We start from the raw sequence: 15,898 nt of genomic DNA, 5'->3' as shown, positions 1-15,898 counted from the left end.
GTACGCATGGATTCCACAGCTTCGCTCACATAGCATTACCCAGGTTGCACTGCGGCCCCGGAAGGCCGCGCTGTTGTCAATATGGCTGGGGCTGTACCTGCGGCTGCAGGAAGGAGGAAGTCTCATTCATGGTAGAGTTGCCGGGTTTCTCTCCGCTCGCCCATCACAGACAGCGGTGCCCCCGGCGTCCCGTGCCTCGGAAGGAGGGAAGCCGGGGCGCCCCAGCATGCACTGATTGGATTGGCCGAGCCAGGGAGCTGGAGGCACCATGTCCTTCTTCCGCAGGAAAGGTAAGGGGGTTTGGCAAAAGCGGATGAGTCTAGAGACCTAGATAAACCTAAGGGAAGCCTTCTGTATCTTTGTATGCCAAAAATCCTAAACTGTGCGGGAGCAGCGGCCTGTCGGGCTGAGAGTATCGGTAGGGCCCACGGGAAGTGTCGGCACCCCCGGCCCCTGTTCTCTTTGCCGGCTGCAGTGTGACAGCTGGGAAATCAGATGATCAGGAGTATTTATAGGGGCGCTAATAAGGCGCTATTTCCTACAGCATGACCCCAGGGAATTGTAGGGGAACAATAAGGCGCTGCTTCCTACCCAGAGACCCATCCTTACTTACATTTACTTTAGGGATGAAGTCAATTATATGGGCCCAGGTGCCGAGTGGGTACATTATTGAGGTGGGACCGCTGTACTGAAGAAAGAATGTTTTATTTTGGTACACTGTGGTGCTGGCTTTCCTGAGTTTTGTGCCCTTACTAATCTTAAGGGCCCATACATAATAGGAACATGGAGAGAAAAGGGCTGGGAATAGACATGAGGCACAGGGAGAGCAGAAAGGAAATATGGGATATAAACCTGGGAGCATTAAAGTGACGAGAAAGAAAAATAGGCCATGGGGAGAGAGAAGAATGGTGGGGACAGAATAAAAATAAATAAAAGGGGTAAAAGGCTGGAGCAAAAACAAAAGAGAAATAGCAAGAAAAACAAAGGGGGAAAGAAGGGTAAGCGATAGGTAGAAAAAAAGTAGAATTCGGTTGTTCCATAACAGTAATAACCCTTGCCTTTAAATTGTCTACAGCAGGTTTCTATATTTTAAGTGTCAATGACTCTACAGGTGCTCAGTGTTCTCTTGCTGTTGAGAACCTAAGCTTAGGGAATTGGGAACCATAACACATTTGCAGAAAGTGAGCTTACACCATGAAATATGAATCATCTTGCTAATTGGCCTTGTATCAGTAACTTTATATAGAATATATGTTGTTTATTGTGAGTGGGTCCCTAAGCTGAGGTAACTGACAGTAGCCCAGGGAGTGCTTTGAAGCCGTGGAAAATAATATAGGACATTAGTGGGGACATCTTCTGAGGCACAGATCTTAACTGCTACAGGGTTTTGGTATTGGGCTGGTACAAAATCCCAAAATGACTTGTGGGGTGACTTGTTAAGCTTTAGTTCTTATTTAAAGTTAAAGGAGCAAATCAAAGTGGTACTGGGGGGAGAAAAGCGTAGATCAGAAAAGGAGACATTGGATAAAAGTGGAGATTATAACGAAAAATTAAACAAAGAGGCAGGGTATGAAAAGAAGCAGGGCAAACGTAAGGTGAATGCAGGAGTAGCTTGATGAATGGGTATCATAAAAAAGGAACAAAACTGGAAGAATGTGGAAAAAATGTAAGAAAGGAAACAAGAAGAAAATTGGAATAAGACAAAAAACGCTACAGCTATCTGAGAAGGACTAGTGAAAAGATAATTCTGTACATATACAAAGCAGGGAACAGTCATATCAATCTTAAAGGAGAAGGAAAGGCTAGTAAAGAGTTAATCTCAAGCTGCAGGCATACCTTCAGTTGTCCCAATAGTGCCCTTAAGTCTCCCCATATTTCTCCCGTTCAGAAGATCAGAAGCCAAACAGGAAGAAAAAACCCTGAGGTGTGTAAAGAAAGTTCCCATAATGCCTCACTTCTACACAGACACCCAGACCAAGTGTACATGCCCAGTTAGTAAGACTATGAGGAAGCTTCCTGCTGATTAGCTCAGATCCACATTCCTAAGGGGGGGGGGAGTGAGTTCTTAGCTCCGTGTCTCTGGCACAGGAATTACAGACACGACTAATCTTTTTACAGAGAAGTCAGTGCAGCGTTTCTGTGAGTGCTTATGGCTGTATTTACATAGACCTTTCTGATAAAGCTTACTTAGTTTTTATCTTTCTTTCTCATTTAAGCCTGAATATTTAATTGAAAATAATGGTGGGTTTTTGGGTGAGGATTGACCTTACCATCAACATATGGAGGTCTTTGCAAAAGACACGAAAAAGTCAGAACTGAGAAATGTTGAAACCCCAAAATTATAATATATATTAAAGGATATATTATAATTATATAAGGGGTAAATTTTGATTTTATAGAATGTCCTATTCCTAACAATTTTGCAATTGGTCTTCATTATTCTTTAAAGATTTTATTTGCCTTTTTCTTCTACCTTTTTCCAGCATCTGGGAGGCTACAATTTTATGGTTATTGTTACTTCTGATTACTTCTCTTTCTATTCAGACCCTCTCAATACTGTTTCCAATCTCTTATTTAAACCACTGCCTGGCTGCTAGGTAAAATAAAACCCTAGCAACCAGATAGTTGCTGAAATACCATACTGAAGGGCTGCTGAACTAAAAGCCAAATAACTGAAAAACCATAAAAGACTAATTGCAAACTGTCTTTTTTTACTGAAAATTTTACTGAAATCGCGGAATTTGCCTTGAGAGGAAACTTCCGCGATTTCACTGAAATTGCGCTGCCGCGTATGCCATCCCACTGGCGATTTACATTTTCGCCGGTGGGATGGCATTTCGAGGAGATTTAGTCGCCCGTGACAAATCTCCCTGTTTTGCGGGCGACTAATCTCCCCGAAATGCCAGTGTGCCAGAGCCCTAAAGGTGAACAACCCCTTTAAGGCCTAATGGATTGGCACAGCTAAGGATAGGGGGGGGGAGGCCTAGGGGAGTATAATACAGTTTGGAGCAGGTTTGGTAAATTGCACAGATGTAAAGCCTTGAAACTTCCAAAGAAAGCCAATTAAACTTCTGTGGTACAAATATTTATCTTAATTAAATAACTACACTATAATTACCCTGTATTTAACAAAAAAGTACATGGTGAGCACATGAAAAAGCTTGTAGAAAACAAGATTTCACAATTTAAAATCTAAACAAAATTGTTTTTTCATAGACAGTTAAAAGACCAGTAACATCTAAAACTATTTTCTATGTGGGCTTTCATTCTGAAGTCCTGTAGAGAGCCATGCATGACATTTGACCCCTGTTAATCTTCTTATGTAAAAAATAAAACCATTGTATGCTATTCAGTTTATCTGTTATCTGCTGTCTAAGCATGTGCTTTCTGTCCTATTCTGCTTGAATGGCTGCCACCATGGCTACAGAGCATTTTATTTATAAAATCTATAGTAGTGTTTTGAAGCAAAAACACATTTTTTACCAGTTGACTGTAAAATTACATTGTATTTAAATGCATATAAACATACAAATTTGTTGGTGTTCCTTTAACAACATGCAACTTTGCTAAGAACTGCAGACTATTCTTTTGTGTTATATAGGCCTAAACGTGGCAAACTGAGGCAAATTGGAATGCGACTCGTGGTTGCAATAGATCCTGACAAATGATAATCAAGTCTTTTTATGCCTTTTCTGGATGTTCCTGAAAGGCAGTGGCAAATTCAGAGGCGAGAATGGTGATGGCTTCCTTGCAGTGTCTTACAAAACTATGTATTTGCACCAAGAGCTCAACACAACTTTAGTTATTACTCATAATGACTGTTTTGTGTCTCTTCCTTCCTGTATCATAGCTTTTAAATGTTCTGTAGTAGTTTATCCAGTTAGCCAGTGGACAAGGGGTGTGTGCGTACTGAAAAATGAGTTAATTTATCCCTCTCACATACTTAAGTAATGAAGTCAGATAAAAAGAAGGCACTGGCCCAGTGGCTAGCATGTCTGCCTTGCAGCGCTTGGGTCTGCAAGGAGTTTGTATGTCCACTGTGTTTGCGTGGGTTTCCACCCCCCACAATCCAAAAACAAACAGGCAGGTTAATTGGATTCTGAATAAATTGACCATAGCGTGTGTGAATGTGACCGCTACCTTATCCTACCCTAAATGATGTATTATTTCTGTTAAGCTCTGCAAAAAACGTGTGGCACTATAAAAATACAGAAAATATATAAGTGCTTATTCTGAGAAAGGCTGTTACATTATGGAAGGAATTATTTGCTGGTGCCTAACAAAAGCAATATTACTTTCTAAAACGTTTCATGAGTCAGATAATAGGTCATATTTGTCTGCAGGTGACAACAGCAGTTAAGCATGCATACAAGTAAATCCTGAAAGTTCAGAACAGCAATACACATGGGGGGAGAGTGCCCTGTTGTATATTGAAGATGGTCATTATTTAAACTTCTGCTATAAACGTAGGGCCTTCTTATCAGCCAAATTAGTTTTCTTCATGGTCTATGAAGATTTGCCTACCCTAATTTAGACCTTCATAGCTTAATCAAACAAAATAATAGCATACTAAGATTAACATTAAAAATGACATCATATAGGAAGTTACTGGACCACAGAGTGCAATTCTATAGATACCTTCAGCTTAGGCACACCTTTCAGGCGCAACTCCATACACTTCTCTTCTGTAATAGCTATGGTGTCTTTTGAGTATACCCTCTGCTCCAGTGAAATGTCTATCTAGGCTCTACAGGGATATTATGGAGACCATGCAACCACCCTTAGACCAAACTCACCACCTTTGGACTGAAGTCCTACAAGACCTTAATAGGGAACAATGGGAGGATTGAAATTACCCATAATTTACTAATCTCAATAGAAGACATACATAACCCCTTAAACCAAGAGATTCGGCAAAAGACCTCTGCCCAGATGTAAATCCCAAGGTGGCAACTTTATCCACATGTCTTGATTTTGCCCCCCCCCCCCCCATACAGGATGTTTGGACTACTGTTACGGAGACCCATACCTCTGAACTGGGCACACCAAAAAAAAGTTGGCCCAGTGGTTTCTTTACTAGAAGCAATTGACAGTGTAATACCCACCAATGTAGCCTGAATCCGGATTCACTACCTCATGTTTTAGGCCAAGAAGGCGGTTGTTATGAAACAAGAGGGGCCAGAGACAAGTTTGATAAGGTTTGGGGGGGGCTGTTGTGATCCAGATTCACTGGAGCCATAATCTAACCCTTTAATTAATGATATGTGATCTATACTCTTTTTGACATACAACCTCCTCATGTACTTAGATACCCACACCCATGGGAAAAACACTTTGCTGCTTACTCAGAAATATCTTAGAAATGACACCAATCAACAATGTTGTATCTGATTTTGATTGTTAATGCATAACATACTTTTTGACGCTCGGAACGTTCGTGGATAAGTAAATGTGCCCCTCTAAGTACTTTATGGCTTTGTCTACAAAACCAGTCAATTTAATGAGGTCTAATAAACTGCAAGGGCAATGTCACACTGGGTGCCCACAATTTTAGAAGCTTGGGGCGTCAACAAATTCATTGTATTGCCCCCCCCCCCCATTATTACTATCTCTATTTCCCATGCAGTTTGTAACTGTTTTATAAGGTTTTCTAATTGTGAGCCTGAGTCTGATAGAACATTGGTATAGAATTCCAGCACTTGAATATGTGAAGCGTTAAGGTGGCTATACACTGGCAAATTTCAGCTGCCGATTCTGGTTCTTTAGACCGATTTGGCAGCTTATCTGCCTATGTATGGGCACCCCTGATGGGCCTACCCGATCGATATCTGCCCTAAAATTGGCCAGATCTCGATCAGGCAGGTTTGAATTTCCTGTTGGATCAGGGACCGGATCTGCTTGTTGATGTAGTCCTTGATCTGACAGCATCATTTGACATATCGGGAGATGATCCACTCATTTGGCGACCTTTAGTGAGATGCTGAGGCGTTAGTAGTCATTAGCGGTTTGGCGATATGTTCAGAGAAATAGGGTAAGTAGAGGTTGAGCTTCTTTAAACATTAGGATCAATAGTAAGTTATATCCTGAAAGATAGTGCAAACCAGTGTAGGGTGTGGCATGGCAGAGTAAGTACACTTCATGAGGTTTATAAGCCTGGTAACTTCATTTAATATGGACTGAAGTGCTAACAATACTGGAAAGGAAGGCCAGTAAACATAGTGTTGCTGTAATCAATATGTGACATTGTAAAATAATTAATTAGAATTTTGGGGGCATTTTGTGTGACAAACTGTCTGTAAGTGAGAGATTATTTAGTTATTCAGTGAAAATGAGTAAAGGAGAGTGCAGAATCAAATATAGCCCCGAGAAGGAATAGAAGTGAAGATGTTTAGGTATTAGATATTTCTGGCATGCTTTTGGTGTTTTAGGGGCAAATAGGACCATTTCTGTCTCAAACAAATTTCATTTAAGGTAATGCTGGTATATAAGGAAGTTGCTGGCAAACAGCAGAAGATGAGTTAAGAGATCTGGGTTGAGATTAAAAGAGATAAATTTGATTACCAACCTAGAAGTGTCACTGGAAGCCATATATATTGATTAGTTGGCAAAGGGAGGAAAGAGAATAATAAGGGGTCTAGGACAGAGACTTGAGGAACCCCAACACAGAGCGGTCAGGAAAAATACTATACTCTATTGTAGTAGACCCAAAAAATTATGATTTAAAAAGCAAAAGAAAAACCAGGGCAGGCTGGTTACCCAAAGGCCATGAGAATGGATTGAGACTGGAGGAGTAGAATGTGGGCTACAGTCCCATATTGCTAAGAGACCTGAAAAGTATGAGTAACAAGGGGTGCTTGGCTTTTGTGGATAACCGGTTATTGACGGTGGTTTTGCAGCAGTTTCTGTGGAATTGTGTGTTGTAGGAGGTCAAGCAAGCCTGATCAAAGAGAAAGCAGTCACTTGTATTTTAAGGGCCGTAACACACGGGAAGATTAGTTGCACCGTGACAAATCTCCATTGTCACGGGCGACTAATCTCCCCGCAATGCCATCCCAGTGGCTTGAATGTAAATTGCCGGTGGGATGGCATATGCGGCGCCGCGATTTGCCAAAGTTGCCTTGTGAGGAAACTTTGGCAAATCACGGCACCGCGTATACCATCCCATCGGCGATTTACATTCTAGCCGGTGGGATGGCCTTGCGGGGAGATTAGTCACCCGCGACAACGGAGATTTGTCACGGCGCAACTAATCTCCCCGTTTACCCCTGCCCTAAATGCTTAAGTATTTTAGAGATAAATGAAACAAAGAAATGGGACAGAGGCTACAAAGATTGGAGGGATCGGGAGTGGATGTTTTCAGAAAAGGGGTGATGAGTGCAGAGGAACTTGGAACAGGATCTATGCTATTTGCCACGTGTTGCAAGCACTCCTGGATTAGAGATAAAAACAGGCAGTGCAAATGCATTTGTTTGATGAAACAAAAATACTTTTTTAAACAACTTTTGAGAATGTGATGATACAGAATTGTCATCTCTCTAAATAAAATGAAATATAGCATTTAAAACAAAGTGTGTTTAATAGTCTGCTTTTGGTCCTGTAATTATTTGTGGCCTGTATTGGTGGTATTATCGTATGTACGGACATTGCATTTTATAAATTATTCCTGGTGGCTCTTTTACAAGCAATGTTGTGACTGGGAGGACACTACTGTAGTTCCGTGTAAGACAAGCATAAGCGTTACGTTCCACACACCCATTATTTTCTTTTGTGTTGTTACACAAAGCTTTTCAGAGCTGATCCACCACACCTACACAGCTGTTTTTTGTGTGACAAGGAAAACTTACAAGTCAAACTACAAGTTCCAGACGAAAGAAAAAAGACAAGCGAGGAGGCATAAATTAGAATTTTAAAGGAATAGTTACAGACTTTTCAGCTTCTTAAAGCGAAGTTATCAGATAAAATAGTTTCCCCCAATGGACATGAAGTATAATAGAGCCGGGAATCTGGTTGGGGGAACAGTACTTACCTCCAGCACCAGTGATATGACTCCTGCACTGGGAGGGAGCAGTGTTTCGTAAGTTTTGCTTGATTACGGCGGATAAGATCAATGATCCTGTGGTGCACTAGAACCCAGGAAAATATTTTTGCATGGAGGTGGCCGAAGTTACTGGCAAATTAATATTTTTTAATATTTGCTGTTACTGGACCATTTATGATAATGTTCTCAGGCTTTCATTCTGCTTTAGTTTCATTGCCCCAAACCCATTGGGCCTCCTTTCATTGACATGAATGGAACCTGCCCATGACAGCCTGTCTTCTGCCCAAAAATGCATGAAAATACACTGGCAGAGAATATGGACGTTATGATCCCTTTTATCGATGTACCGTAGTGTAGTGTAGTTTAAAGTCTGAGTTCTGTTTGAAGCCAATATCATATCGGGTAAAAAGGAAACCGTGATAGTCTGTTTGTGTTGCAGGGATCAATTTCCCTCCCTTCTTTGGCTGACAATTATTCAACCATTCCCTCACCTTGTTCCATTGTGAAGTGATGGATTCTAGGACCTGAAGTCTCACTGCTTTCCGGAGAATCTCTCAAAATCAGGGATACTTTAAGTCTCAGGATCCATCACTTCACAGTAGTACAAAGGTGAAGGAGAGGTTGCAATACACTGTGAGCCTAAGGGGTAATGGGAAATTATTATTATGAGTAGCATGGCATCTGTTACAAAGGGTCACATGTTCTAAAGGTACATTTAAATACAACGAAAGTTATCTAAATGAGTAAGATAAGCCAAGGTATACATTGTGCCTTAATGATGACTTCTATTTCTCTGTCATGTAATTGATCTGTCAGTTCGAATTATATGTAATGTCCAATTGCGGCGTCAGCTCTATTTAAATTCCCTTTGGTGATATCTGTAAAATCATTCCTCCATGCAGTGACAGTCCATGTTTCTGACTCAGTAAGCTTCCCCTGAGTGTTTGGGCTCCTTTTGCTCCAGGCTAGGGAATGATTTCATCATAAAGGGACTGTTGTTTGCCAAGGGATCATATATATTCTGTTTTATAGGTCATTATACTGACCAGCTTTACATTTGGAAACAATGTAGTAAATGGTATTTCATGATGCTAATAAACCCCTGTGACTAAGAGATGCTGAGTTCATTGGTATTTTTATTTCAGGGGTTTGTGTCGTAACAAGGCAAGCAGAATGGCAATTATAAATTATATAAATGGCATATATGTAGATGTAAGCCTTCATGGTTATTCTGAAACCATGAATACAGCTGCTACTAGTAGCTCTGTGTACTTGTCACGGCTACTAAAATAGACAATGCTGATCATTTGCGGATGTCTTTATATGTGTTTTAGAACAGGCAATGCTCAGTATTATCTATGGCAAAGTATTTTCTGGAGTTTAGTAGTTGTAAAAAAGTAACTGCTACTAGTAGCTCCGTGTGTCTTCACCCTTAGGGCTCTGGCACACGGGGGAGATTAGTCGCCCGCGATTAACTCCCTGTTCGCGGGCGACTAATCTCCCCGAGTTGCCTACCCCTGCCATCCCACCGGCGAACATGTAAGTCGCCGGCGGGATGGCAGACGCGGCGGGGCGATTTCCGGAAATCGCCGAAAAAAGACTCGCGAGTCTTTTTCGGCGATTGGGATGGCAGGGGTAGGCAACTCGGGGAGATTAGTCGCCCGCGAACAGGGAGTTAATCGCGGGCGACTAATCTCCCCCGTGTGCCAGAGCCCTTAGGGAGCTACTAGTTGAAGCTACTTATCATGGCTACAAAAATAGACAATGCTGATCATATACTGATAATTATTTCCTCCACTGTATAGAGACATTTATCAGTATATGATCAGCATTGTCTATTTTTGTAGCCATGATAAGTAGCTTCAACTAGTAGCTCCCTAAGGGTGAAGACACACGGAGCTACTAGTAGCAGTTACTTTTTTACAACTACTAAACTCCAGAAAATACTTTGCCATAGATAATACTGAGCATTTCCTATTCTAAAACACATACTGTATGTGTTTTAGAATAGGAAATGCTCTATATCAGTGCTGTCCAACTTCTACGGTGCCGAGGGCCGGAATTTCTCTAGCATACATGGTGGAGGGCCGCTAATGGAAGCCAGTTTTGACCACTCCCCTTTTTGAAACCACACCCACTTCAAACCACACCTATTTTATCACAATGGTGGTAGCACAGCAAAATCCCAAATGCTTGGTCCTTACTGTGGGGAGATCAACCATCATTCATATGTGAAAGAATTATGTCATATTAAGATATACCCTTAAATTCCATATGCCTCCTGCTCCCCTGTGGATAGCAGAGCAACCCCCAGTACATAATTACACACCTTTGGGACCATTTAATGGCTATTTCCAACTGCTAACAAACTCCCACAACAAACCCCTGCCAGGTTTACCTCCCACAAGCAGCATAGGGCAAGCAGAGTATGGCACACACAGGCAGCACTCTCTGCCTGTCCTATGCTGTCTGTGTGTGCCATACTCTGCCTGCCCTACCCTGCCTGTGTGTGCCATACTCTGCCTTCCCTATGCTGCCTCTGTGTGCCATACTCTGCCTGCCCTACCCTGCCTGTGTGTGCCATACTCTGCCTTCCCTATGCTGCCTCTGTGTGCCATACTCTGCCTGCCCTACCCTGCCTGTGTGTGCCATACTCTGCCTGCCCTACCCTGACTGTGTGTGCCATACTCTGCCTCCCCTACCCTTCCTGTGTGTGCCATACTCTGCCTGCCCTACCCTGACTGTGTGTGCCATACTCTGCCTGCCCTACCCTGACTGTGTGTGCCATACTCTGCCTGCCCTACCCTGACACTGTGTGCCATACTCTGCCTGCCCTACCCTGACTGTGTGTGCCATACTCTGCCTGCCCTACCCTTCCTGTGTGTGCCATACTCTGCCTGCCCTACCCTGACTGTGTGTGCCATACTCTGCCTGCCCTACCCTTCCTGTGTGTGCCATACTCTGCCTGCCCTATGCTGGCTGTATGTGCCATACTCTGCCTACAGTACCTATGTCTGAGGTGTGAAGAAGTGAACAATGGGAGTGATTACAGTCTGAGTCTGAGGTGTGGACACTGCAGGGGGTGAACAATGCAGAAACTAAAAGGTGTGAAAAACACAGGGGATTACATATTTAAACAATACAGAGGGATTACAGCCTGAATCTGAGGTGAGAACCATGCAGGGGGGGCTGTTAATCTCAGAACTGATACCATTTAATGCTTACTCAAAGGTAAGCCATCAAAGCAGCCAGACAGGTGGGGGGCCACACAGAGGGGGGTCGCGGGCCGCATGCGGCCCGCGGGCCGCCAGTTGGACAGCACTGCTCTATATTATCTATGGCAAAGTATTTTGTGGAGTTTAGTAGTTGTAAAAAAAGGAGCTGCTACTAGTAATTCAGTGTGTCTTCACCCTAAGGGCTCTGGCACACGGGGAGATTAGTCCCCCGCGACAAATCTCCCCAGAATGCCATCCCACCGGCGAAAATGTAAATCTCCGGTGGGATGGCATATGCGGCCATTGAGAGGAAACTCCCGCGATTTCGGGGAAATTGCGGCACCGCGTATGCCATCCCACCGGCGATTTACATGTTCGCCGCCGAGATGGCATTTCGGGGAGATTTGTCACGGGTGACTTATCTCCCCGTGTGCCAGAGCCCTAAGGGTAAAGACACACGGAGCTACTAGCAGCAGCTACTTATCATGGCTACAAAGATAGACAATGCTGATCATTTATTTACTGATAATTGTCTCTATATGTGTATTTTAGAAGAGGCATCTCTCAGTATTGTCTATGGCAGGGTATTTTTTTGGTGTTTAGTGACTGTGACAAGTATCTCTGTGTGTCTTGATTCTTATGTTTGGATATTCCCTGTTTGTATTATTGTAAAGCACTCCCTAACGTGCTAGTACTATATAAATAAAAGGAATGTAATTAGGATATGAATAAAGAATGACAGATGTCAGAGTGCTTCACTGAATGTTTATAACCAAGCAATAAATGGAAGCACTGCATATACCGTGTTCACCTGTAAAATAAAGTAAATTGAGGTTTAACTCATCAATGCCTCTTCTACAAGATTGGATATATGGGATTGACAAGCTCAGTTTGGTGAAGACCAGGTCATTTTAATTGTGTGAGGGGGGGGATGCCTTGTTAGAAGCACAAAAGTACTCTTAGCATCACTGGGGGTGGGGGTGGGGTCTGAACATCTGAATAGGTTTTGTAGTATTTTATCACAGATATTAATGAATATATTTTTTTTCTTTCTAGGCAAAGGAAAAGATCAAGATAAGCCAGATGTAAAGATATTTAGAGGTAAAAGAATTAAGCGTTAGCACTAAGAATCTATGTAGCGTTACCTTTGCAGGAAGCTATTTTGAAGATGATTCATTTTTTTAATTAAACTAAATTGCAAATATTATTTAAATGACTATCTATTTATATTTCCAAACCCCTTTAATAATAATGCATTGTAGAGCTCCAGCTGACTGGACCAACATACTAACAAAACAAGTCTTATTTATGATTGTAATGGTGGTTGATTTATATGTTCTGATGATTATTCTTTGAATAGCTCAAGCACCGGCATCAGTACATTCCCCTTCAAGAAGTCCGAAAAACAATGCTTTGTTGGAGGCTGCGGGACCCAGCTATGTGGCTATCAATGCCATCTCAGCTAACATGGACTCCTATTCAAGTAGCAGAACTGCAGCCCTCAAGAAGCACCCGATGCACATGGAAGCAACACATTTTGGAGATCTTGGTAAGATATGCTAACAACTGAGTACCCCATTTAAAACAGTTGTGCTGGTTTGCTTACATTTGTATATACAAACAAGTACATGGGCTTTTGCAGCAGCCGGAGGTCATGTACATGGGGCAGTTGGTGAGAGCCAGAGAGCAATTGCATGGGGCCATTAGCGAGAGCCAGAGGTAGAGTACATGGGGTCATTGTTTTGTCAAGGCGTACTTAACAGGACCATTGGAAAAGCCTTTGAAAACCAGACAGCAACTGTGAAAGGTCTGTAGGTAGCAAAAACTAACTTAAGGCCAATAATACTAGTCATTAGGCGGAGTCATACCACCTCACCGGTCTGCACCAGTGTAATACATTCATATGGCCTTTGTGCTAATGACTGGATCAGTCTGATTTACCACACCAGCTCATTTGTTGTATGACCTTATTAATTAGATGAAGTATGAATGAAGTAGGTTTTAGTGTGTTTGATAACTCAAGGTACTCTGCTAGTAGGACTTACTGAGCATTACAAAGTATTGTAATTTAGTGTTACATCTAAATGAAGCGGCGCTGTACCATAATGCCTTATGTGGGATTTGGTTGTGTTTATTAGGGAGGATAAAGGACTTGTAAGCCAATGACCATTGTAATTTTTTGTTGATACATAGGTCGATCGTGTCTGAAGTATGAGGCCCAAGAGACAAAGTCCAGCCTTTCAAAATCACTGGATCAGGTGCTACAAGATAATGTGGCTCTCCCATATTTTATCCAGTTTATGGAACTCAGGAGAATGGAACATTTGGTGAAATTCTGGCTAGAAGCTAAAAGTTTTCACTCCACTACATGGTCTAGAATAAGAGCTTACAGTTTAAACACAGTCAAGCACAGCTCACTGGCAGAACCAGTATCACCATCTCTGAAAAGACCAGACTTGTCTCTAGCGTCTGTGGATGAGCAGTCCCAGGATTTCTCTAAAATACCACATCATACATCTAGGTTGAAAGGACCAGACACGGGCGCAAAACAGGACAGTGCTTCAAACCATTTAGGAACTAAACAGAAGACTCGAGGCCCACCAAGCATCCACCTTGAACTGTGCCCTGATCAAACTTTGCCCCATAATGAGCAGTCTTCCATGCATACCACCTCAGCAAAGAACACCCCCACACATACAGGACTTAAAGATATGTCTCAGAAGTTTATGAAGAGTAAGTTCACTGTTTACATTGTCTTAAAAGTGGTATGTTAAAGGAGAAGGAAAAGCTAAATCACTGGGGGTTGCCAAATGTTAGGCACGCCCCCCAGTGATTGTAATCACTTACCTCCTGTTAGGAGAAAACTGCACCAGCCAGGGTTATATGCGAGCAAGTGCTCCTTCTATGTTCATAATCCTAGGGTCGGTGCATGCACAGTTGAGTGAAAAAGACAACTTTTTTGTTACTGTCGACTTTTCACTCTACTGCACATGCGCGAAGATCGAAGAAGAAGCGTTTGCCCGCATACACCCTGGCTGGTGCAGTTTTCTCCTAACAGGAGCACCAGACGGGGGTTTCAGGTAAGCAATTAAAGTCACTGGAGGTACCTAACACTTTGGCACCCCCAGTGATGTAGCCTTTCCTTGCTCCTTTGAATGCATGCTAGTGTAGTATTACCTAGCTGTTTCCTCCCCAAGTCCAACTCATATTTATAGCCTATTTGTATACCCTAAGGTTAAAGGAACAGTAACAAAATGTTTGGCACCCCCAAGTGACTTAAATCGCTTACCTTGTACCCTGGGGCTGGTGCCCCTGTTAGGAGAAAACAGCACAGCCCAGGGTACCTGTCAAGAGCTCTTCCTACTTGCGCTGCAGCCAATTGTCCCGGACAAACGCATGCGCAGTATGAAAAGCCGACTTGTTAAAGTTCGGCTCTTCACTTTACTGCGCATGCGCGCGCGAGCAATCAGGAAGAAGGAAGCGCAGGCTGCTACCCCGGGCTGGTGCTGTTCTCTCCTAACAGGGGCACCAGCCCGGGGTAGAAGGTAAGCGATTAAAGTCACTTGGGAGTGCCTAACATTTTGGCACCCCCAAGTGACTTTGCCTTTCCTTCTCCTTTAAAGCCTTTCTCCCATATTTTTATGGCCTTACAGGTTTTCTATCTTTTCAACAATTCGCAAGACTGATACAGCTGCTTGTACTTTTAAAGGGAAAACATTGGTTCAATAAAGTATGCTTTTCTTAAACTATTTGAAACGCTCTCTGTGCATAGTATGTAATAAAGGAGGCCCAGATGAACTGTGTGCCTTCCTCTAAATTGCATTGGATGTGAAATGTACAAAATTGACCTAGGCAGCAGATGGCCTTTGGCTTTTGTTAATGTACTGCTAATAATAGTCGTCTTTTAACTGCAGGTATAGAGCGAGATGCTGTTCACACTTTCACTAAGTACATTTCTCCAGATGCTGCTAAACCAATCCCAATCAGCGAGGAAATCCGAAGCGATATAGTTGGTAAGAGCCATGTTTTGTTAGCACAGAGTTCATGTAAAGAAGATCTTTGTTTGCTTATCACTAGCTTGTAAAATACAAGTGACAGACCTGGCAGAAATAACATATCTATCTCTTGCAGCTAAGATTTGTGGGGAGGATGGCCAAGTGGATCCCAATTGCTTTGTTACAGCACAGTCCATAGTGTTCGACGCCATGGAACAAGAGTATGTTGCTTTAATTACCTTTTGTTTTAAACTGTTCTAATTGTGCATATTGTTCAACTAGTATGTCATTCCAGTGGTTTGTCTGAACAAGACAATGTTCTCTATTCAAGCTAGCCATTTGTATTGCTCTTTAAAGGAACAGTAACACCAAAAAATTCAAGTGTATAAAAGAAATTCCAATATAATGTACTGCTGCTCTGCACTGGTACAACTGGGGTGTTTGCCTCAGAAACACTACTATGGTTTATATAAAGAATGCAGCTGTGTAGCCATGGGGGCAGCCATTCAAAGGAGAAAAGGCACAGGCACTTAGCAGATAACAGATAAAACACTATTGTATTCTACAGAGCTTATCTGTTATCTGCTATGGAACCTGTGCCTTTTTTCCAGCTTGAATGGCTGCCCCCAGGGCTACACAGCAGCTTATTT

The 15,898-nt window shown here is 42.5% G+C and overlaps 1 protein-coding gene across 1 annotated transcript in view; it reads left to right on the top strand.

Annotated features, from left to right (window-relative positions):
• The first annotated feature begins 63 nt into the window (after nucleotides 1-63).
• Nucleotides 64-15,898, top strand: part of akap10 (A-kinase anchoring protein 10) — a 29,356-nt gene continuing 13,521 nt past the window's right edge. Inside the window, exons 1-6 of the mRNA XM_018091451.2 lie at nucleotides 64-290; nucleotides 12,310-12,354; nucleotides 12,614-12,802; nucleotides 13,447-13,986; nucleotides 15,168-15,266; nucleotides 15,385-15,469. Of these exons, the coding sequence (XP_017946940.1) occupies nucleotides 269-290; nucleotides 12,310-12,354; nucleotides 12,614-12,802; nucleotides 13,447-13,986; nucleotides 15,168-15,266; nucleotides 15,385-15,469 (980 nt within the window). The 5' untranslated portion in view covers nucleotides 64-268. The remainder of the gene's footprint in view (nucleotides 291-12,309; nucleotides 12,355-12,613; nucleotides 12,803-13,446; nucleotides 13,987-15,167; nucleotides 15,267-15,384; nucleotides 15,470-15,898) is intronic.

The sequence above is a fragment of the Xenopus tropicalis genome, chromosome 2 (genome assembly GCF_000004195.4).
Source record: "Xenopus tropicalis strain Nigerian chromosome 2, UCB_Xtro_10.0, whole genome shotgun sequence".
Lineage (NCBI taxonomy): Eukaryota > Metazoa > Chordata > Amphibia > Anura > Pipidae > Xenopus > Xenopus tropicalis.
The sequence above is the reverse complement of the archived record's forward strand: the minus strand, read 5'-3'. Positions and strand labels throughout refer to the sequence as shown.